General features: G+C 44.3%; 1 protein-coding gene across 6 annotated transcripts in view; it reads left to right on the forward strand.

The window, feature by feature from the left end:
* VPS8 (VPS8 subunit of CORVET complex) overlaps nt 1-25,063 on the forward strand; it is a 229,976-nt gene that overhangs the window by 110,535 nt on the left and 94,378 nt on the right. For all 6 annotated transcript variants that reach the window (XM_038417053.2, XM_038417055.2, XM_043492809.1 and 3 more), the window contains 6 exons: nt 9,848-9,967; nt 11,220-11,276; nt 12,448-12,530; nt 17,507-17,591; nt 19,233-19,331; nt 21,117-21,206. In XM_038417053.2, coding sequence (XP_038272981.1) covers nt 9,848-9,967; nt 11,220-11,276; nt 12,448-12,530; nt 17,507-17,591; nt 19,233-19,331; nt 21,117-21,206 — 534 coding nt within the window. The remainder of the gene's footprint in view (nt 1-9,847; nt 9,968-11,219; nt 11,277-12,447; nt 12,531-17,506; nt 17,592-19,232; nt 19,332-21,116; nt 21,207-25,063) is intronic.

A 25,063-nucleotide genomic window follows, 5' to 3' on the forward strand; every position in this document is an offset into this window, starting at 1 on the left:
TCCAAGATTTCCAAGACCACCTTTGCAGAGTTTCTGGAGAGCTTCAGATTCCTCTTGAAGAGATCCCCAACTCCCAGCAGAAACTCTTAGATATCCTCCATTCCTCCATGCATCTGGACCCAACAGAATAGGTCTTCATTAATGAAGCCATGAACCATATCATAGTTCACATCACAAACAACTCTTGAGTACTGATTGAGTCATATCTGTCTCTCTCAGGTCATATGACCTCGTGCACCTGCATCACCCTGTTTGCAAAACTCCACCTTTGTTGCCTTCAAACGTAGCTACAGTCAGTATATTCTCCAAACCGCCATTCCATGAATCTCATGGTAACAGTTCTGGCCAGCATAGTGTCTTCCCTGCTATTGTGGACAAATCCTCGTCTGGTATGCGTGTGCGCGCATCCACTTTCTCTTTCCCTCTCTGGATAGGACCATTATTAGATGCATCCATATTCAAGTGGGGAGCCCACATGAACAGCTGTGCAGCACAATGTACCTCAACATCTCTAGAGTCCAGTATGCACATCAATATCCTGGAACTGTGAGAAGTCCAGAAGGCATGCAAGTCCTGTCTTCCAGTCACCATGTCCTTATAATGTCAAACAACATTACGACTCTCTCCTACATCAACAAACAGGGAAGTGTGAGATCCGCCTCCTTGTGTGCAGACGCAGTTTGTGGAACTAGGGTGATTTGATTGCCGCTACACTATCAGCAGTCTAGCTACTGGGGAAGCAAAAAATGTGCTTGCAGACTCCCTCAGCAGGCATTGCACAGTCGACAACGATCAGGAACTGCATGACTTGATACTGCGCAATATTTTCACTCTATGGGACTAGGATCTGCTCACCTCTCAAACAAATGGCAAATGCACCCCACATTGCTCCAGCAAAGCCATAGGTTGCCATGCCCTATGGTGCTCTACTGCTTCTTGGTCAGACCAGCTCAATTATGCCTTCCCTCTGCCATCCCTCCTGCCTTAAGTTCTATGCAAAATCTGGCACGAGAGCGCACGGGTCATCTTGTTCACCCCCTACTGGCCCAGACAGTTCTGGTTTCCCAACTTTCTATGCATTTCACCCTTACCACCAATCATCTTCCCAGTGTTTTCCGAACTCCTGACCCGGTGGAATGGCAAGATCGGGCATCCGATCTGTGTCCGTTCTACCTCAGTGCTTGGTATTTGGATGGGCGTCATCCTTAGAACATACATGTTCCACAGCTATACGAGACATCTCTGATAGTAGAAAGGACTCTACTAGAAAATATTAACTAGCTAAATGGAAGCGCTTTTCTTGGACGCATCAGAAGCAGTTTCCCAGAAACTATAGCTATTCTTCTCGTCTTGGCCTATATCCTATCTTTGAAGACCTCAGGTTTGCCCAACTACTTCTTGTGAGTCCACTTGGTGGCAATCAGTGCATACCATCCACCTTACCAGGGCCACTTGGTCTTCGCAAATCCACTGACCAATAGATTCTGGAAAGGCCCGGGTAAGAACATTCCCATCTATTCGGATGCTTGCTCCTCAGTGGGACCACTACCTAGTTTTTTTCAGTATTCACAAGACTCTCCTTTTATCCTTCAGCATTTTGCTCCTTGTGTCTCCTTTACATGAAGGTCACTTTCTTTGTAGCCATCAGCTCAGCTAGAAGGGTTGGCCAACTTGGAGCAATGATGGCAGGTTCTCTGTACACTCTATTCCATAAGGATATAAGGTTTCTTTGCATCTACACACCAAATTCACCCCTAAAGTAGTTTCGGAATTTCACTTTAACCAATTGATTCACTTACTTATGTTCTTCCCTAAACCCCACACTTTTGCAGAGGAACGAAGACTCCAATCCCTTGATGTACGGCGGGCCTTGGCCTTTTACCTGCACAGAACAAAACCAATCAGGCAATCAATTTAAACTATTCATGTCTATAGCAGAAAGACTCAGAGGGCATGCCTTCTCCACACACAGAATCTTCAAATGGATTTCTGGCTGCATTCTGCTCTATCAGCTATCGAACCTTCCTTCCCACAGCATAAGAGCTCATTCCACCAGAGCATAGTTGACAGCTATGACATCGCTTCAGGAGGTACCCCTCCTGGACATCTGTAAACCCCTCCTGGACATCTGACCACGTGGAGCTCCGTTCATACGTTTGCAAGACATTTTGTCCTGATGCAGGGCTTTTCTGCTCATGCTGCCTTTGGGATCACAGTATTCCACTCAGCCCTATCATCTACCTCCTCACACTCTCCTACTTAGGTACTGCTTGTCAGTCACCCATAGTGGAATACAATAGGAATCATCACCCAAAGAAGAGGAAGAGGTTACTTACCTATAACTGGAAGTTCTTTGAGATGTGTGGTCCCTACCTGTATTCCACTTTCCACCCTCCATCATCTCTGCTTTGGATCTTAACTGATTCTTAACGGTAGAGAAGGAACTGGACAGGCAGTCGGTCTAACCTGATCTGCCCTGCCCTGCCCTGCCCTGCCCTGTCCTCTGTCCTCTTGGATGGAGGCACAAGGTGAGCCAGGGCACAGGCGTGGACCCGTGGACACTATTTTCAAATTTTCTGGCTCTGGACATATGAGTAATACAGATAGGGACCACACATCTCTAAGAACCTCCAGTTATAGGTGTGTAAACTTCTTTTTCGATGGTTCCTCAACTGAGGCATCATTTGACTGAGGTACTCTGGGTATATCTGCTGTTGTAAACATTCACATTAACATGTTTTGGACGGAAATCTTTCTTGCTAGTGGACAGAACATCAGCCTAAATGTTTTCAGTAGTGTAGGGGATGAGCTATTTCATATAAATCATGGCACCGTAGAGACTAACAAATGTATTTGAGCATAAGCTTTCGTGAGCTACAGCTCACTTCATCGGATGCATTTGGAGGAAAATGCATCCGATGAAGTGAGCTGTAGCTCACGAAAGCTTATGCTCAAATACATTTGTTAGTCTCTAAGGTGCCACAAGTACTCCTTTTCTTTTTGCGAATACAGACTAACACGGCTGCTACTCTGAAACCTGTCATATAAATCATGTAAATAATTTTTGAGAGAGCTAGAGCCATGTCCGTCTTTGGGGAGGAGAGGAACAGTGGTTGGGAGGGACTGGAACTTGAGCAAAAGAGAATGCAGTGGAGCAGGAACAGTGGCAGGAAGAGAACCCTTTGAGGCAAGTGGCTAGGCAGCATGTTATCTATTGCTGTGCCAGTCACTCAGGATGGGAGCTGCTTTTGTGCTGTTGGCAGGTATCGAGAGAAGGTAAATAGCTGCTCATCTAGGGAGAGAAGAAAAGGCAAATTAGGAGAATAATGGCAGAGCTGGCCAGGAGGGCTAGTTTTATGTATATCCAAAGGTTCCAGTGTTCCCACAGCTTTTAAATCCTTTGATCTTAAATTTAGTTCTTTCACTAATTAAATGGTTCATTGAAATGAAAGGATTAGAACTGTTGACTCTCAAGCCTGAGTCACATCCATCAATCTTCACTAAAAGGGTTTGCCATGTGTCATGAGACAATGGGAGGTAAAGTTTTGAAGGTCAGTCATAGTGACAATGCCTCAGTCCTGCCTCCAGGGTCAAGTTGGATTTTTGTGCCTCCACAGGACTGTACAAGTTAAGCCCCTCATGCTTACTGGAGAACAGCAGCTTTAGGAGATTCTCTCAGAATACTTCATATAACAGATCTCCTTCCCTGTAACTTGATTGAATTTGAGAGAAAATATGCAGGGGGAGAATCCCTGCCTCGCACCTCCCTTGCCTGGCAGAACAGGAATAGTCAGAGCCCCTCTACAGGCAACTGTAAGAATTGCAAGTTAAACTTGTTCTGTTCCATCTCTGTGACCCTGGCATTCTGTCATTCTTCCATTCAAAAAAACAACTTAATCCGGCATTGAGTATATAGAACTCACAGCGCACATGGGTGTCTGGGGCCTCCCGCAGTGTGAGGGAATTGCCTGTTGCCCTAACTCAGACACAAAGATTCAATCAAGAATCAAATGAATCTTTGGGCGATAAGTCACAAATTTTTTCACAGGTTTTAACTGTCTGAAGAATTGCCAAATTTCACTAGAGAATTGAAAATGTTCCCCTAAGTACAGATAACGGGCAAGAAGGTCTTTGTTATCACAAAAAGAAAAGGAGTACTTGTGGTTTTTGCGAATACAGACTAACACAGCTGCTACTTTGAAATTTGTTGTCACAGCTACTTCCAGAAGACATACCCTCTAAGCAAGCAGGACCAGCGTTCTAAGTACCTCTTTCCCCTCCTCTCCTCCCTCCAGTGGGGAGCAGTTTCCTTAGTACTCCTCTACTGGCTTCCAATAAATAAACAAATCCGATGCATCATTTATATGGTTCCCTCAAAAAAATCTTCCTAATGCAATCACATGTCAGCAAAAGAAAAAGTCAAGAAAGCACATGTGGTGGCCATTCCTTCTCCAGCTCTTTCTCCCCACATCCACTCCTGCCACAGGAGTGTGAGCTCTCTAAACATGATCCAGAACCTGTTGTTGTACGAGTTGTAAATGCTGGCTGTTTGAAATTGCTCTGAGGGTTGGAATGCAGACTAGAACCTCTGAAGATGGATGAGTGGGTAGGCGATGAGGCCATAGGTATGTGATAAATGTTTTTAGCACATGGATATCACTTCCACATATTTTGTATGTATTCTAGTGACAGCAAAAAGGCTCATCTGTTTGAGAATGAAGGCAATGAGAAAAGTACACTCTTGATATTAAAAAACTTTTTGAACCTCTCCAATGCTTCAGCAAAAATGTGAATTTCTGTCCAAGCTTCTTTGAAAAGATATGGGGAGAGGGCTGGGAGTAAAAACCTTCTTTAAATCCTCGCTTCCTACTAACTACTGTGGGCAGCTTCTGTGCTTTAGTGGGTACAGGCCAATGTTTGCACTGCCTTGCAAGCTGTTGCTACTGTGCTTCACTAGTGAGTTCAGAACAATGTTGCTGCCAGCTGTGGACAGGCAGACAATAGCAAATGTGTTTTTTGTTGTTTGAATTTTTATTGACCTTTTTCTTTTGAATGTATCTGCTGCCAGTGCATTAGTGATAACATTTTTAGACACCAGGATCACATCCAGTGTGTAGGTGGCAGAATTGGAGTGGAAAAGCTGTTGGGGAGGTGATACTGATAAGTATTTATTAATACTAGGACCATAGACCCTAACTCAGGGTTTGGCAAACAAAAACTTTTTTTTATGTTTTACATAACATGAGTCCTCAGCTTGAGAAACAACTAGGACAGATTCTTTGTGAAAGAGGAAAGGTCCCTTTTAGTGATCTAGTTTATTTGACCTAGAGAAATATTTTAGTTATTTTATTTCATACAGGAAACTCCACAAATCTTTTTATAGATAATGAAACATAAGGAAAAGGAGACGATATTGGTTTACCCTTGAAACCATAACATGGTGCTATTCCATGATTAACATCATTACTGGCCCCTATCTACCTTACAGTGGTTAAGATGACCTTTATGGACTCATCCTTTATCCTGGGTTCTTCACTCACTTTAGCATTAAGATAGTCTCTCCTGCTTCATCTAGTGTTTTCTCCCAGGCACCAAAGCTTGAGCACAACTGAGTCCAGACACCCAAGCATAGGCATAGTCGTGCCCCCCCTCCCCCCATTATTCATCTGTGCATTCCTACCCAAGCAGGGGCAAGAATTCCCATTCAGGAGCGTCAGGGTGGCTCTCTGTTGTCTTTCAGGGCCAGAGAGAGATGTGTGTAGGCATAGCCTCCTTCTGTCATTCAGAGCTCCCCCAAACAATCAAACATGCCCAGGCAACCGTTCTTTTAATATAGGGCAGTGGTATTCAGCCTGAAAGCAAAATACATTTCATCAAGGTCAAGGGGCCACAACCGTTACTTGGACACATGTTCTCTTCCTTTTTCTGCTCCATTTGTGTTGCGCAGGTGCACACAGGGAACAAGTTCCCTTATCCCCAGTAAGCATGGAGCAAGTATAGCTCACTTGATGCCTTCGTCCTGTGCAGAGGTACGGAAGGGTAGGGGGTGCTGCGTGCTGCTCTCTGGCTGTCGTTGGCTGGCATATGGTCCCTTGAGGATCATTGCCAACTGGCATATGTTAGTCCTAAGGCTTGTTGTTTCTCAGCTTCTCCTCTTAGAGAATCATAGAATATCAGTGTTGGAAGGGACCTCAGGAGGTCATCTACTCCAACCCCCTGCTCAAAGCAGGAGCAATCCCCAACTAAATCATCCCAGCCAGGGCTTTGTCAAGCTTGACCTTAAAAACTTCCAAGGAAGGAGATTCCACCACCTTCCTAGGGTAACGCATTCCAGTGTTTCACCACCCTCCTAGTGAAGAAGTTTTTTCTAATATCCAACCTAAACCTCCCCCACTGCAACTTGAGACCATTACTCCTTGTTCTGTCATCTGCTACCACTGAGAACAGTCTAGATCCATCCTCTTTGGAACCCCCTTTCAGGTAGTTGAAAGCAGCTATCAAATCCCCCCTCATTCTTCTCTTCCTCAGACTAAATAATCCCAGTTCCCTCAACCTCTCCTCATAAATCATGTGCTCCAGCCCCCTAATCATATTTGTTGCCCTCCGCTGGACGCTTTCCAATTTTTTCACATCCTTCTTGTAGTGTGGGGCCCAAAACTGGACACACTACTCCAGATGAGGCCTCACCAATGTCGAATAGAGGGGAACGATCACATCCCTCGATCTGCTGGCAATGGCCCCTACTTACACAGTCCAAAATGCCATTGGCCTTCTTGGCAACAAGGGCACACTGTTGACTCATATCCAGCTTCTAGTCCACTGTAACCTCTAGGTCCTTTTCTACAGAACTGCTGCCTAGCCATTTGGTCCCTAGTCTGTAGCGGTGCGTGGGATTCTTCCATCCTAAGTGCAGGACTCTGCACTTGTCCTTGTTGAACCTCATCAGATTTCTTTTGACCCAATCCTCTAATTTGTCTAGGTCCCTCTGTATCCTATCCCTACCCTCCAGCTTATCTACCTTTCCTCCCAGTTTAGTGTCATCTGCAAACTTGCTGAGGGTACAATCCACGCCATCCTCCAGATCATTTAATGAAGATATTGAACAAAACCGACCCTGGGGGCACTCCACTTGATACTGGCTGCCAACTAGACATGGAGCCACTGATCACTACCCGTTGAGCCCGACAATCTAGCCAGCTTTCTATCCACCTTATAGTCCATTCATCCAGCCCATACTTCTTTAACCTGCTGGCAAGAATACTGTGGGAGACTGTGTCAAAAGCTTTGCTAAAGTCAAGGAATAACACGTCCTCTGCTTTCCCCTCATCCACAGAGCCAGTTATCTCGTTATAGAAGGCAATTAGATTAGTGAGGCATGACTTCCCCTTGGTGAATCCATGCTGACTGTTCCTGATCACTTTCTTCTCCTGTAAGTGCTTCAGAATTGATTCCTTGAGGACCTGCTCCATGATTTTTCCAGGGACTGAGGTGAGGCTGACTGGCCTGTAGTTCCCTGGCTCCTCCTCTTTCCTTTTTTAAAGATAGGCATTACATCAGCCTTTTTCCAGTCGTCTGGGACCTCCCCCGATCGCCATGAGTTTTCAAAGATAATGGCCAATGGCTCTGCAATCACAGCCGCCAACTCCTTTAGCACTCTCGGATGCAGTGCATTCGACCCCATGAACTTGTGCTTGTCCAGCTTTTCTAAATAGTCCCGAACCCATTCTTTCTCCACAGAGAACTGATCACCTCCTCCCCATGCTGTGCTGCCCAGTGCAGTAGTCTGGGAGCTGACCTTGTTCGTGAAGACAGAGGCCCCTTTTGCTGGGCTGCCCTTGGTGGCTGGGTAGGGTGGGGAGCCATCCTTTACTAAGTGCTCTCTTAGGGACTCCCAAAACTTGGCACAGAAGCTGGCAATGGAGCAACCAGAGTTGCTTTCCCCCCCCCCCCGATTCAGCAAACAGCCAGTGTGGGAGCTATTGAGCAGCTGCAACAAGAAAGGCAAAACAGCTGTGCAGAATGCTCCTGGCTCACCAGAGCTGCTTGGGGGCTGCTAGGAAGAAGTGGAAGGCAGTTGGGGAGGCAACGCCTCCTTCCTCCTGTGTTGGTGAGGCTGATTCAAACACCTCAGTTTAACAATCATATAGCACAGCTCGGGAAATTCTGACCCAAAGCACCCCTATGTTCACACCTACGCACTACTATAATAGTTACTTTCTTGCACAAAGATTATGTTGAGCAAAACCTGTATTTTGCTAGATTAAGTTCTAAACTTTTAGATGCAGGTTTCATTTTTACTTCCTTATAACCTGGTCTAACTTTCTCCCTTTTACTTAGCAATAGGACATAGGTTAAGTGATGCTAACAAATTTGTTTTATTTTACTATAAACTAGCTCAGTGCTATGCTTAGAGTAGTGTATTTACCCCTGTTAAATTAATAAGCTGTGATGTGGGTTTTGTCTGTTTACAGGAGCAAAGGACCTGGCCGGGAGAGGGCTGGACACTTGAGGGACATTTGGGGGAAATTCAGGACTGGAGTGTGTTGGGGTCATCTCGCTGGTTGTAATCAAGGCTGGTGGAAGTCAGTGTGTGACTGATGTGTTATTGGCAGGCTGCTGGGATCACAGCTGCTGGACCAGGGCTGCAGCCATGCATGCACAGACATTCAGGTGTGACCTGAATGCTGGTAGGCTGATTGTGAGCAGCCCAGGTTGGGAGCTACAACAGTAAAGCATTGGGAAGCACCCAGGATTACAGGGCAGTTAGTGAGACAACCCCTCACTGGTTTGGATTGCACTCCAGAATCGGTCTCTCAATTCATAATCAAATGATTTTTTTTTCTCCTTAAGTCTCCCTGAAAGGCTGCAATTTATAGGCTCTAAGTACTCAAGTTGGATACTTTTGGCCTGGGGGCTCCTTAGATACTGAGCATGGCTAAAAACTTGCTTCTCTTAATTCAGCTGCATCACAGGCATTCATGCTTGGGAACAGCACCCCATTGTACACATACACAGGCAATGAGACCCTCCTGTTCATTCAGTAACTTATTTCCCAGAACATAGCCACAGATTTTCCTGTAGGAGTCCCCTCCCCAGACAGTGAAGTCTATGCACAAATATCCCCTTCTTATTGCAGGGCTCCAGACAACTAAGCTTGTTCAGACTCCCCTTTATTCAGAGTCCTTAAAGTACCAGAGCATGTGTGCAAATTCACACCCTTAGAAGCACGAGCAGAACCCTGTCTCCATTCAGTCAGGTGCCTCTACCATAGTAGTGAGTGTAGGCAGTCATGCACTTCATCTCTTCAGGTAACCATTTCTGAGTATGCCTTCCCTGTTAATTCAGGAATCCTCTTACCCAGCCATAGAGAGATGCATATAGTTGCTTGGGTATCTAAGTGCAGCCCCACCTGGCTTCCCCTGTACTCCCTCTGTTCCAGGCCCTTGTGCCTTTTTTCCAGCTTTCTCTTATGCTGCTAGTCACTGCACTTGCTTTCTAACTGGGACATCTGAGCTAATCTGAAATGGGAGCCAAAGCTACTTTTTAAAACCATACAGGAACTAATACCACACAGGGTGACTGTTAGTTTCATTCACGATCTTCACGACAGAAATACAATATGTTGAATGAGCACATAAGGAAGTAGCAGGCTTGATCGCTAAGCAGAGTTGTGGTGCCACAACTTGGAAAGCCTGTAAGATGCTGTGCTGCTCTCTAAACACCTCAGAGTTCACTCTGGTACAGCTAGTTAACTTCTAGTGTGTCATGCTGTGATGTCTTGTTTTGTGTGTTTCAAAGGTGATTGCATAATGGATAAATCATGTTTGTTTTTTCTCTTGTTCACAAGGTTATGGTGGAAAATTCTGATTTCACCCCATCACAGGTTGGCTGTCTTTTTACCTTTCTTGCCCGGCAGCTCGCTAAACCCAACAATACGCTGTTTGTAAACAGGACGCTTTTTGACCAGGTAAATGTTCCATTGTCACTGAGGAAACCTCAGCTGAACATTGAGATCTGACATGCAGGTTCCACAAATAAATTGCTCAGGCTGTACTAAAGATCTGTTACCTGCCACATAGTAGGTGGGATACTGGTTGGGGGCTCAGTGGTTGTGATTTCAGAAACAACACGGAGAAGGCAGCACAAAAGTGCTAATGTTTTAAATACTTATTCTTATCTCAGCCTGCTGTGATTTATGTAATTTTGTGAGATATGGGAGAAACCTCTGCTTCTGACCCCTCCACATATCTCCTGAAGTGAAGACAGTGTGCAGTAACAATGTTAGTGTCTCTTTAGCTTTTATTTTTCCTCAGACCCTGGAGTCTTTCCTTGCCATGGAAAGGCAGGCTTCCATCTGTTTCCTATAGATTTTGTGTGTTTGGGGAAAGTGCGGGTGTTGGGAAGGAGAGAACCAAAATGTTAATCTTTTGGCACTGGCTGTAACCCTCTCTCTGAAAACAGTATAGGTATGCTACTAACAGTGGGATGCCAGAATAAAGGGCCCAACAGACTACCTGATTTTAAGCATGTATCAACTAAGTATAACGTATATGGGTTTGTATAAGGAATGGTTTAATATACAGCATGTTTCTGTACAGCCTGAAACCAATATAAGCTGTACCTTACTAGGGGTTTGCACCAATGGAGCTGTATTGGTGTAGCTATACCAGTGCATACAAACCCTAGAGCAGGCAAGTCTATAGCCTGATTTGGTGGGGTTACACCAATGGATAATAGTGTATTTAATGAAAGGCCTCAGAGCCTTAGAGTAAGGCTGCACAAACATCTGAAAGTGAATGGGTCACCATAAAAAGTAATTTTTCCTGTGCTGATACTCACCTTCTCGTCAACTGTTGGAAACGGCTGACGTCCACCTTCATTGCATTGGCCTTGTTAGCGCTACAAAAGTAATTTTCCCTCTCTTGGTATTCACCCCTTCTTGTCAACTGTTGAGAATAGGCTACTTCCACCTTAATTGAATTGGCCTTGTTAGCACTGAAACCCCCCCCCCCCCCACTTGGTAAGGCAGCTCCTATCTTTTCATGTTCTCCACGTGTGTGTATACTGCTTACTGTATTTTTCACTCCATGCATCTGATGAAGTGAATTTTAGCCCACGAAAGCTTATGCCCAAATACATTTGTTAGTCTCTAAGGTGCCACAAGGACTCCACTGTTTCATTAATATATAATGAAAATAGTAATCTTTCTCCTTGACCAGGTCCTTGAATTTCTGTGCAGCCCTGATGACGATTCCCGACACTCAGAGAGACAGCAGGTAGCAATCTTTAGAGGTGTATTTCACTATGTGTAAGAGACAAACTGATCAAAAAAAGTGCTAGGAATTACCAATCTCTAGAGGAGGATTAAGGCTGGTCAGAAGACAGAGAATGAGTGACCACGGGCTGTATTGGAGCTAATGTACCAAAATGGAAACTTTCACTGGGAGATGGGTGGTGGGAAAGGAGGGCATGAGCAGGGCACAGTCAGGAGCAGTGGCAGAACAGGGCCTGGAGATGGGTACTATAAATCCCAGCTCCTGGGGTCTGAAACATCCCCCTAAAAAGAGGGAACCTTTCTCCTGTCCCCCAAATGAACCAGGGCCATCAGGACTCTTTTTTAATCTAGACTCCTGCAGAAAGTGTGACACACGTGGTGTTAACATGGCATTTGTCTAGGTTTAGCTGGGACAGTGCATTCCCCCCATGCTGCTACCACTGCAATATCTGGGCTCAAGTGTTTTACTTCAATTCCTATTTATGCTTCAGTCTCATTAGGTCTTACATGTACCTAAATGTCGTCGTCTTTTTCCTGACATGTATAGCCTGCCTATCTTTGTAGAAAAATAACTGATGCTATGGGAGAGCTGGAGCTGGAGTTGGAGTAGAAAATGAAAATGTTCCCACTTAAAACCAGGACAAAATATGCAAATATTTAAAAGCCAGTTGAAGTAAAATCAATGCAACTGTCTCACTTAGACAAGACCTAAGTTTAGTTGCTTTTGTTTAATAATTAGTTTTCCAATTTGTAGCCTCTTAATTATTTTCCTTTATCATCCTTGCAGCAAGTTCTCCCTCTCCCTGGTGGGTCATGTCTTATCACCTTCTCTGACATTAAGTTAATTTATTGGGAAGATCCAGGCTACTTGGTTTTCTCTGTCATTGAATTTCCTCCGTAACTCCTGCTCCCTGGTGCTAGGGTATCACTGGCAGAGAAGGTCACCCGTTTTCCTGTACTTGTCTTGTGTTTGATAGCACCAACAGGAAAATCCTAGGGAAATGTGACCTTCAGATTGATGGAGAACCAAAAGTAAATACACCTGTAAACTAAAACCCAACAGTAATACTCAGTTTTAGGTTGCGAGCTCTTTCAGACAGCTACAATCTTTGTTTGATCTGAGGCTGTAGTACTAACACAAAACAAATAATAATTATTGAATATCTCTTCAGGTCCTTTTAGAACTACTGCAAGCTGGAGGGATAGTACAATTTGAAGAGACTCGTCTCATCCCTATGGCAGAAAAAGCTGAATTGTAAGCTTTTTTGGTTTTACAGTGTATATTACCTGGTTTTTAAAAGTCCTCCTGTAGCCCTCTCAGCCTTTCTAATCATCACTGAAGATATGTAGTCATTCCAAGTATCTCACTGCTGTTCTGCAGCTGTGCTTGGATTACTTTCCCCCAAACATATTCACTTTTATTTCCTTATTGTCAGTTCGTATCTAATCTCTCTATCCATTTGTATTTAATGTCATCCTGATTGTTTTCAGTTCTTCTTAGCAGTACTTTCTGCAGAGCTGTGTGAACCTTCCAGAATGGAACCTCAAATCATGTGAAACTTGACTAGCTTTGAATTTGATTCCATCATGGAAAGTAAAATAGTCAGGTTAAAACCTGGTCTATGTAGGGCATATTGTAATGACTGTAATGTAATGATGGGTGACTATGGAGGGTGGGGGAGTCCACATCCTAAAGGCATTTACAAGTACAGTACAGACCCATTTATGCACGGATGTTGGGAATCAAGCCGCCATGACTGTGTGTTAACGGACCGTGGGTTAAGAGGGCCATGGTGAAAGAAGTGCCTATGATTCACTTAGAAAAAAATGCCATTATTTTCTGCCCTTTCTGGGTCGCATTTTTTTCCATCACAATTATAAAGTTCTTCTTCTTGTTCTTCATGGTAGTTTTCATTTTGTAAAATAGATTTTAACTCGGTGGGAAATGCGTTCGTAGCCGATTCATCAGCTGATCGGCTTTCTCCAGAAATCGGTACCTGCACTATGCCATGACACTTTTAAAAACGATTTATAAACACCTTGCTGGATTGGAATGATTCATTCCCCATTAAATTTCCAAATTTTGTTGCTTGGCTTGAAGAATTGGCCCACTTAGCAGCATTCCTTTCAGCCTTTTGTGAGCAAACCACGTGCGCGTGGCTTTGTCTATTGTGGGTTTTGCTGAATAGCGCACATGTTTTCACTTAAGCCCTATGGCAGAATCAATATTTTGTACAAAGCCATTCAGTTTAGATTAGTTTTTTAGACATCTTTGGCGAGTAGATTCAGCAATCCCATTATCTTTTGAAACTTTAGCCTGGGTTTCTCTGCTATTTACTCACTTTTCTTCTACAGTGTAGGAATGCTGACACTTGCCTTCTACCATTATATTAGGCCTACGGTTAAAATTTCTAATGTAGTGTATATATATATTACTATATAACTACTATGTATTATATATCTCTCTCTAGCGTGACCATAACTAAGCGTGCGTGATACATCTTTACCAATATAGATGGTAAAGACGTACAACATGTTTCCGCTCCACGCTTCCTGTTGATTTCTTTGTCAGTGAGTTAGTGAGCAAATATGTAGTGCTACATAACAAGTTCCTGTACCGCATGTTAACAAGTCTTGCATGTTAAATAGGTAGCACTGGGAGGCATGGCGCTACTGCGCATTAAGTGGATTTGCGCGTAAACGGGTCTGTACTGTATCTGGGGATTCAGATCAGCCCTTGGGTTGCCAACCCTAAAATCAAACAGCAGACATAAACCAATCTTTCAGAGGTGCTAAGAATTTCCACCATTTCCTATGGCTACTTTACCCCTCCTGAAAGTATTCTCAGTCTTGTTTGGGTTCAGCCAACAAATAGTCATCCAAGCTGCAACCTCAGATACGGTGAGCTCTTTTTCCGCATACTAGGAAGGACAGAAGCATTGGAAATATAAAGGTGGGTGGCATCTGTTTAATGAAGACAAGCAAGTGCTCAGTTCTGCCTTTCAGTAGCACTCAGAACAGGTCACTCAAGCAATGTTGTCGGTCCCTGGTAAGGCCTGCAAATACATCAGTGACACCATGTGGTTAGCAGCATTGTAAAACAGTTGATAGCTCTGGGAATCAACATGGATTCCTGACCATCTTCCTTGTCTGGAATAGATCAGTCAGGAAGCTGTACCAGTGCAGTTCCTCTATCATACTCTGCTGTAAAGGCATATTGACTGGAGTCCATCAGCAGGCTTGAGCCCTGGCACACAGACCATGCTTGCTTCCGTTTGGACGCTGTTTTTATATAATTTCTTCCTGGCTTTGGAAACAAAATTCAATGTTAGATATGAAAGCTGACCATCAGTAGCAGCACTTCATATGCCACTCTCCACTATGCATTCCTCAGACAACATGTTTAGCCTAGAGTTGGCTGTATTTTGAAAATAAAAACCAGCACACTCCTTTGCTACCCATCACTGGGTTGCCCATTTATCCTACAGTAAGACTTTCATGTTGGAGGGAGGCAGGTGGGATGAAGGTTGGACCACAGTCTTGTGATGGGGAGGAACAGCTAAAGCATGGCAGTGCCTCATTCAGTGGAGCTTATCATGAGCCAAATGGGGAAGGAATGGATGAGAGTTGGAGAAGAAGACTGACCGGCTCTGTGACAGGTTGGGTCACAGAAACTCCCTTGGGACTTCAACTGATGTGCTGAGACTACCCTGAGCCCATTTTCCCTGGCAGCTTGGGACTTCAGAACCCTGCCTGGTTGTGCCAGACACGCTTGCCTGCTACAACCACAGCCCCAGGTCTGAAGCATGTCTCTCAAAAGCTGCAGGCTTAACTGAAAACAGCTTAAGAAGTGTTCCTGTCTCCAACACTCATATGCCCAGCTCCCAGTGGGGTCCAAACACCAAATAAATCCGTTTTACCCTGTATAAAGCTTATGCAGGCTACACTCATAAATTGTTCGCCCTCTATAACACTGATGGAGAGAGATGCACAGCTGTTTGCCCCCCACCCCAGGTATTAATACATACTCTGGGTTAATTAATAAGTAAAAAGTGATTTTATTAAATACAAAAAGTAGGATTTGAGTGGTTCCAAGTGATAACAGGCAGAACAAAGTAAATTACCAAACAAAATAAAATAAACCATGCAAGTCTAAACCTAATACAGTAAGAAAATGATTACAGATGAAACCTCACCCTTAGAGATGTTCCAGTAAGCTGCTTATACAGACTAGCCTCCTTCTAGTCTGGGTCCAGCAATCACTCAGACCCCTGTGGTTACTGTCCTTTGTTCCAGTTTCTTTCAGGTAGCCTCTCCACCCCCAAAGGATATCTCTTGAGCCAGCTGAAGACAAAATGGAGGGGTCTCCCAGGGGCCTAAATAGACTTTCTCTTGTGGGTGGAGACCCCCTCCTCTCTCCTATCCAGCTCCAAGATGGAGTTTTAGAGTCACATGGGCAAGTCACATGTCCATGCATGACTGAGTTCCTTACCAGCCAGGCCACATTCCTGGGAAAGCTCAGATGTAGATTGGCGTCTCCAAGTTCATTGTTAGCTTAAGTGTTTCTTGATTGGGCACTTACTGAGAATAGTCTTTTCTCAGAAAGCTGACCAACTGCTTCACTGAGGCTACTTAAAATTAAACAAGTACATAGCTTATATTCATAACTTCAAATACAAAAATGATACATGCATACAAATAGGATGAATATATCCAGTAGATCATAACCTTTGCAGAGATATGTTACATGGCATATCTAGCATAAAACATATTCCAGTTATGTCATATTTACTTTCATAAGCCATTTACTTTCCATAAAGCATTACGGGTTGCAACGTCACAGGCTCCACTGATTCTTGGGATCCTATGTTGTTGTTTATAAAGTTGGTTCCCCAAAATTGCATTTTCCGCTCTGTAAACAGGTGTGTCGTTGTTTGGGAGCACTTTTGCTGAAAACCTGTTTTGAAGCTGAAGCTACACAAATTCAGACTAGAAATATGATGCAAATCTTAGAACCCTTTGACATTTTGTTGTTTTTTATAGTTAATTTTATTTTTCAGGAATTTTGTCTTTAATTTTATCCATTTTGTTCACATGGGGGTACTGGGTCCTGTCCCCAGGCAGGAGTTTGCTGAGTGAGCCTGCCCAGTATTCACCCTGCAGAGGTAGGCCTGGCTTCCCACAGCGGACATTGCGACCTGATGCACAGGGTTGCAGTGCCGCTCAGGTTTGGACTGGCTGCCCCTCTGTCATGATGATGGAGAGGCAGCCAGGCCAAACATGAGTAATACTGTGACCCTGTGCAGCAGGTTGCAATGCCTGGAGTGGGAAGCTGAGACCCAGCCCCCGGGGTGGGAGTCACTGCTGTGCTGAGAGTTTTTCATTGTATTTTGTTTTATGTTGTGTTTTGTTTTTGTGGTGGTCTGATTGGCGAAAAACCTAGGGCTCTCAACACTGTTAGTACTTAACCATTGGAACAACTTACCCAGGAATGATGAGGTGGATTCTCCATTACTTACAGTTTTTAATCAAGATTGGACTTCTCTTCCTAAAAGATCTGCACTTGCTCAGCTAGAAGGTTCTGTACTTGATGCAGGAATTATTGGGGGAGAGTCTCTGACTAGGAAGGAGGTCAGACTAAATGTTCATAATAGTCTCTTCTGGACTTAAAATCTATGAATCTGTGAAAAATGGCAGAAGACAGTCCTGAAAGAATTCTTTATTCTCTGACCAATAAGACACTTTTTGAGGGGGAAAACCTCAGATTGTTACCAAGTAATTGGTTTACTTGAGGGGTGTCAAATCTGTCTGAAGTAGCAGTGCAGAATCAAAATGCAGCTGATCATCCCTGTAATACAGCTGTTTTCCCTGCATCCTCAGTTTTCTGTCTTGGTTTCTAACCAACAGCCCAGGATAACCATTCAGTTCCATCACAAATGATTGAGATAATGAGCAGGTTTCTAGGGGCAGCATCTCTTCCACTCACAAAGACAGCAGAGAAATATTCCTCCAGGATTTAGACAGGACACTTCATTAATAATTAGAATTGTGCTTCTAATGCCCTTATTATATTATTATTTATCAGTTACATATTTATCCCCTCATGTCTGGGCTGTGTAATCGTTTTCTGCTGCCTCAGAGCTGAGAGTGAGATGGACATTCTATGCTCCATTTCTTATCTGGTGTCGAAGAGCGGAGTCTTTCTAACGTGTAAAACTTTCTTTATTTCAGCTATCAAATTTGTGAGTTTATGTATGAACGGGAGCATCTCTATGACAAAATCATTGATTGTTACTTACATGATCCAGTGAGAAAGGTAGGTAAATATGTGATGCTCTTAATGTTTCCTTAGCCAAGAAGAGAGTAGCTCTTCTTCCCCACTGTCATCAACCTTGTAAGGTTAGAACCCCCTCCTTTTCTGCCAACCCTGGGCACACACTGAGTCCTGGTCTACACTAGAGAGTCAACTGGTTGTATGTAGCAGTTAATTGTTTTATGCTGATTTTCAATGCGTCTACAATACCCATCCTGAATGACTGTAAGGTTTGCTTTTGCATCCATACTAAGGCGCTTTTATGCTAGTCCAAGTGAGGTGGCTGTCATTAGCTTTCTAACACCAGTGGATCAAATTGCGTCTCAGCCAACTCTTTTAAAACTCTTGAATGCAAATTATCCAGTCCTGCTGACCCTACATTTTTTATCTTTAGTAGACACTGTTTAACATCCTCCTTATGGTTATGGTTGGAACAGAAAGTATTTAATCATCCTAGTATATGAATACATCATCCAGCTTATTTCCAAATGGAGAACAGAAATATTTATTGAATGCTTCTGCCTGGTCTTTATCATTATTGATAATTTAGCCTTTTTGTTTAGTTATGAACCTAAACCGTTATTACAATTCCTTTTGTTCCTAATATATTTTTTTTTAAATCTTTTTATTATCCTTAACTTAGCTGGCCATAGATTTTTCTTTTGATACTTTCATAGAGTCTGTGGACAGAAGAGGTCATTATGATCATCTAAACCAACTTCCTGTAATCCGTTTAAATCTGTCAATGAAAATTACTCTGCATTTTTCTGCCCAATTTTCACACCTGACAGCAGCATGACTCAATAGAAGAGCCTTGCAGCTTCTCTTTTTGGAATATTAGATCTGATATTGCAAACCTCTTATAGACCTGCAGGCTGAAATCTATATGGGAGAAGGAGAAAATTAGAAGTGAAAAGAAAAGTGGATAACAGAGACAGGGAGAAGAAACAGAGGACTAGAGAGAGTGATGGGTGGAAGTGGGGAGGATAAAGGAGAACTGGTGAGTTGCTGAGGACAACACAGGAGAATCTTGAAGAGAATGTGAGCACTAGCAAGCAATACAGTGGGAAGGTGGGAGCAATGACCTTCACTCTCTGAAGGAATACTCTCTTCCCTCCTTTCATCTGTTCTCTTTGTCAAGGGGTCACATTCCATCCTCCCCAGAAGGGAAAAAGATGACTGCTCTAATAACTGAGGAGATCCAAGTAAAGCTGCTCTTTGTGAACAATCTCAGCTACTTCTTTTCACATACAGTTCTACTCCTCCTCATACTTTCCCTTTGTTCCTTTAGGAACCACTTAAGATCAAACCATAACTATTACCAGTAGCTGAGGTTGTCCAACAAGTCAGTCATTGGAAGTGTTGCTTCCCAAGGTGGGCTAGCCCTAGTACTGCTTCTGAAGTGCCCTTCTTCTGTGACTGTATGTTTTAATTCTGTGAGCAGAGCTATTATGTTAAAACCTCCCTAGCAGTTTATCTTCACCTCTAACCGCCAAAGAAATCCTTTAAATAATCAATTGTCCATGTTGCAAATACAGTTTAGTGGGTAGTCTGAAAATGACTGTGTCCAAATAAGTGAGTTTGCAAGGTGTCACTGATGCACTTCCCAGAACATACTATACCTTCTTACTTTATGCCTTTCAGGAAGAAGTGTTCAACTACATCCACAATATCCTATCCATTCCTGGGTACAGTGCCGAAGAGAAGCAGTCAGTGTGGCAAAAGGCTATGAAACACATTGAGGTACAGCATAGACTGAATTGCTTGTTTTTCTGAACTTAAACCAGTTTCTCCCTTATCCACCTTGTGCTTCTTTGTAGGCAGGAGAGTATTGTCTTTGAGGATGGCATAGCTGGTTTTGGTAGGATTTGTAGAAGAGGAGTTTCCTGAAGCACTGCAAAGGAGGAGTTGATAGCTGCTATACGTTTTGTCTTGTGGTGTGTGGATGTGTATTTTCAGTAATCACATAGTACATGTTTACTGTGCATTCCATCAAAGCACTCGACAATGCACGATGAGTTGGTGTCTTGTAAAGAAGATAATATCCTTATTTTACAGAGGCAAACTGAGTCAGAGAGGTTAAGTTAAAATCACATAGCATGTGAGTGGTAAAGTCAGGAATACCACACACAAATTCTGTTTCCTAGTCCCCTGCTCTAACCAATAAACAACTCTCCTTCCCCTTTTTCAAAGTTCAGTACAAAAACAATTTTAAAAAGCTTGAGATAAAAATTCTCAGCTATTTGTATAACACGGAAGTGGTGGATATTATTTTATTCATTTGGAGGCCAAGTTGCTGGTAAATTACTTGTTTTCAAGTTAACTTTCGTCATCAAAACTATATTTCAGTGACAATGTAATTATAGGGCTGAAAAGCTGTTCATTCTTGGTACATTATTTTTCACAATTGTGATCTTGCAGGATGAAAAATCTTTCTTCAAAGTAGGCTAAACAGTTATCCTCCATGAGGATTAATGATGTACCGAATTTCATTTGAAAATGATCATTTTCAGTTATTTAAACTTGAACTCAAAGCTTCTAATTGTTTAACTTTGGGTAACTGTAAATTATGATTCATTTTATGTGAAACTTGGCAAAAGAAATCACTCTGACTTAATCAAATTGTCCATTCCTCGTCTGAAAATAATATTTTTGCCAAAGTTCTGAGTAGTTGTAAGGTAGGCTTTGCTAGAAACACCTTTTATATTGCTTTAGTAGTGGCCCACTGTAATGTATCTATTGTGCTAGTCCCTGAATAGTGCTGTATCACATTCTTTCAATGCTTTTCAGGCTCCTTGGTGCCATATTTATATGTGAATAACTTACTCTTACCAACATAAATGCATGAGTGGAAAATTAATCTATGTATGACCTGTGAGGACAGTATGGAATTGAGGAAAAAGTGCTTCTAATCAGAACAGAATGAATTAGATAGATTCACAAAGGAAATTTTTTCCCTTCATCAGCCATCCTGTCTGTTTTTGTTGTATTGATACTGCCCTGGTGAAGAATGACTCCGTTGTAGGTTTCCTAATGATGTCAGATATGATATAGAGTCTTTTTGTCCCTGGTTTCAGTCCAGCTGAGGCCTGTATTGATCGGAAGTTATTACCGTTTGATTGCCAATGAATGGCCTGTGAAATTAGTTGATGGTTTTAGTCCACTTCCTGCACAACAGGAACCACATCACCAAAACACCTGCACAACTGGCACTAACTGGAAGTCTTGTCAGACCAACAGGGGTGAAATGCAGGGAAGAAGAGCTGGTGAGGTGACACCTGCAGTTCAGGATTGAGGCACCATGCATCACCAGTATGAGGATTTTTGTGCTCTGTCTCTGCCTGTTCTGTACCTCTTAATCTTTTTTTAATTGTTGCTTCAAAAGCATTCCTCACCCACTGTTACTACACTTCTAGATATGGTCATGTAGATTTGTAGGTATAGTAAAGTATGAATGGGATCAGCATTAATGCATGATCCTGTAGTTTGTAAGACTAAAGGCAGTGTATTTTCTCCCTCTGTCTCCAGGAGCTGCTGTTACTGAGCCCGAATAAAGCGGCAGACCTGATAGCCACTCACTTCAATGACCAGATTGAGGGAATCATTAAAAATCTTCAGGTAAAAACTTGCAAACGCACTTTGGATTGAACTATGTTTTTATAATTGAATCAGGTGTTTCTCAGCATTGGCTTTGGCCATGTTCACAGGGATTTTCAGACCAGCTCAGACTAGAGGTCCATCTAGTCCAGTCTCTGACGGTGGCCAAAACCAGCTGCAGCAGAGGAAAGTGTAGAAGCCCCTGAATTGCGCATTTATGAAATAACTTGTTGCTGGGAGAGTTTCGATCCAGCCCCCTGCCTGAGGTCAGTTGTGTAGCCTGAAACAGAAAGGTGTATTTCTTCTTCAAGTAGTGTCCCTATGGGTGCTCCACTGTAGGTGTATGTTTGCCTCTGCACCTCTAATTAAAGATTTTTGGTAGCAGTGTCCCATTGAGTCCTTGCATGTGCCCTTCCTCGTGGTCTGCCTTGAGGCTATTTAGCACAGCTTGGGCCCCCCCCTTCCTTCTCTATTGGCCTCAGAAGGAATGAGCAGTTGTCCCTTCCTTAAGTGTCATTAGCATAAGTAGTGTTGGTTTTGTTACCTTTGTTCTTCTTAAAAGTAGTTAGACTAGTGTTTCTTTGTTTTATTTTATTCCTTTAGGTTTAAAAAAAAAAAAAGAGAGAGAGAGAGAGAGGAAAAGAACTTCAGTTTTCTGCCCTGTCTGGGGGCATTCTTCTCCCCACTAGTAGACTCATAATTTTTTATTTTTAGTTTAAAAAAAAAAAAAGTAAAGACAACGTACTTCTACATTCCTCCCTGCTAGAGGATGACAGGCCCCTGCCCAGGAGCATGCCTGGGTGTCTCTGCTCCAAGCCATGCCTCTCCTGCCAGGAATCAGTTCCTGTAATGGCCAGACACACTCTCTGTGCCTGGGAGAGCCTCACAGAAGTGCTTTACCTGCCACAGCTAAAATGGCAGCCCCACAGGAGCTGGGAGCTGAAGTTAAAACTCCTCCTTATGGAGAAAACACTTCAGTCTGCAGGGGACTCAGGGGACTCCTGATCATCCCTGGAGCCTTCACTTCAAAAGGGGTCTAGTCGTGAAAAGGAGGAGGAGGGGGAGAGAGAGAGAGAGCGCCATCAGCAGACACCCCCTGGAAAGGCTCATAAAAAGAGTTCCTCCAAGCAATTGGCCAGCCAGAGGGGTTCCTCAGTGCGGCCATCTCGGCACTGATCCAAACACATGGGTTCCAAGTAGCTGGTCAGCCAGTGTGGCTCTCCAGAGCAGCCACCTTGGTGGGGTGACACCAGCAGCTCTGAAACACGGCACCTATAAGGGGCCCCCTGCTGTGAGCTCTGCTCTGAAGCAGGCACCTGAGAAGGGGTCTCCTGCTGTGAGCTCTGCTCTGTGGCACCATCCCAAGGGCACTGTTCCCAGAGATGGAGGGGCTTCCACACTCAAGCTCTCAGGCAATGCTACCGCCCCCTAAGGAGAGGGGACAATTACCGTACCATCTCTAAAAGAGCAGCACAGGGAAGCCTTTGGTACGAGGTGCAACAAAACTCCCATCTAGGAAGTGTTTTGCACCTTCCCAACCATCGATACTGACAGCATACTACAGACACTCCTCTGTGATACCACGTGAGCCCATGGTAACACACCTGCTCTGGAGACCTGTGGCCAGGGGCGGCGAATTATATACACACGTGGTGCCCGGGCTCCAGCAATATTCAGGGCCTGGGGGCCCAGCTACACCAATTTTTGGGGCTGGGTCTTTCTCCCGGCCCCCACTTGCTGCTCTCGCTCACCTCCCCCGCCCGGGAGCCTGCAGCTCATGCTGACTCTGCTCTGTTGGCTCTCTGCATAAACTGCTGCCGCAGGGTCCTACTGCCCCCCATTCACTAATGGCAGGACAGGCTGCCCTTCCCCTGCCCGTCCGCCCTAGCCCCGAACCTCTCCAACGCCCCAAACCCCTCAACCCCAGCCCCAGACAGAGCCCTCATCCCCCCCACACCCTAATTCTCTGTCCCAGCTCTGAGCCCCCTCACACACCCCAAACCTCTCATCCTCAGCCCCACAGCCTTCACCCCTGCACCCCGTCCTATCCCCAAATTCCCTCCCAGAGCCTGCATCCCCACACCCCTCCCCCTTCCCACATACCCCCTCCCAGAGCCTACACCCCTTACCCCCCTTCTACACCCCCATGCCTGAGTCTGCACCCCTCCTGCACCCTAATCCCCATGGCCTGCACCCCAGACCTCCCCCCCCAAACTCCATCCCAGAGCCTTAAGCAGGTGGGGGCTGGAGTTGGGGGGGGGGGGCGGAGTTCTGGGCAACACCAAAATTTCTACAAACCTGCCACCCCTGCCTGTGGCCTCAGTACCCAGAGAGAGACAATTACCATACCATCTCTAAAATAATGGCACCAACAAACTTTCTGTACTGCGCACAACAAAACTCTCATTTAGGGAGTGCTCTGCCCAACTATGGTACTGACAGCGTACCACGGAGACTCCTCTGTGGTACCAAATGAATGCATGGCACTGCATGAGCTCTGGTACCCTGGAGACCTGATGATTGGGGAAGAACCACAATCCCCATTACTTGGTACCAGGACCCCAGTATGTAACACATCCCAGCACCCAGAATCGCTCTTGGCACTGGGCTATATACTGCCAATACCCCAGTCAGCACCACCCTTACACACTGAAGAATCTGACACTGGCCAAGAGGAGATCATTTCCCAGGCCCTCATCGTGGCCCACCGTCACACTACAAGGGTCCCGCCCCCAATTCCATCAAGCTAACTTGCAATCACAGTATGGGCCTCCTGAGGTAAGCCCACCGCCCATGCCCACCTTTCTCCCTCACCCCCCTGAAGACCATATTGTAATTCTTGGGCGACGTACACACACATCGCAACCATCCCCGATGTCTCTCAGGGAGAGTCCACCAGATGGTTTGCTACAGCCTGGCTGTTCAGACACCTGAGTCAGGGCAGGAGGAAGCTTTTTCAAAACAGGAAAAAGAACCTGAAGAGGAAGCTACCCCTCCAGCACACTTCTCCTCATCTGTCCTAGATGAGGCTGTGCGGCCCACCCCTCATCACTAGGTGAAGATTTTAGGAACTTTCTGGATTTTTACCAAGAGGTTGGCAGATTCCCCTACAGGAGATGGCAGATACACATCACAAGTTGGTGGAAATTCTGCACACCACCATCTCATCTAGAACTGTCCTCCCAATTAATGAGGCGATTCTAGATCCTACCAAAGTAATCTGGCAGACACCAGCCTCCATCGCACCATCCATCAACAGAGTGTAAACAAACAAACCAAAAAAAAAAACCCTACATCTCTACCTAAAGAGGCAGACTTTGTTTTCAACATCCGCAACATGGCTGTGAAAAAAGCTAATGCGGTCTTGGGATGCATCAGGAGAGGTATTTCCGATAGGGATAAGGAGGTTTTAGTACTATTCTACAAGGCACTGGTGAGACCTCATCAGGAATACTGTGTGCAGTTCTGGTCTCCCATATTTAAGAAGGATGAATTCAAACTGGAACAGGTACAGAGAAGGGCTACTAGGATGATCCGAGGAATGGAAAACTTGTCTTATGAAAGGAGACTCAAGGAGCTTGGCTTGTTTAGCCTAACTAAAAGAAGGTTGAGGGGAGATATGATTGCTCTCTATAAATATATCAGAGGGATAAATACCAGAGAGGGAGAGGAATTATTTAAGCTCAGTGCCAATGTGGACACAAAAACAAATGGATATAAACTGGCCACCAGGAAATTTAGACTTGAAATTAGATAAAGGTTTCTAACCATCAGAGGAGTGAAGTTTTGGAAGAGCCTTTCAAGGGAAGCAGTGGGGCAAAAGATCTATCTGGCTTTAAGATTCTACTCGATAAGTTTATGGAGGAGATGGTATGATG

The sequence above is a fragment of the Dermochelys coriacea genome, chromosome 9 (assembly GCF_009764565.3).
Source record: "Dermochelys coriacea isolate rDerCor1 chromosome 9, rDerCor1.pri.v4, whole genome shotgun sequence".
NCBI classification, from domain to species: domain Eukaryota; kingdom Metazoa; phylum Chordata; order Testudines; family Dermochelyidae; genus Dermochelys; species Dermochelys coriacea.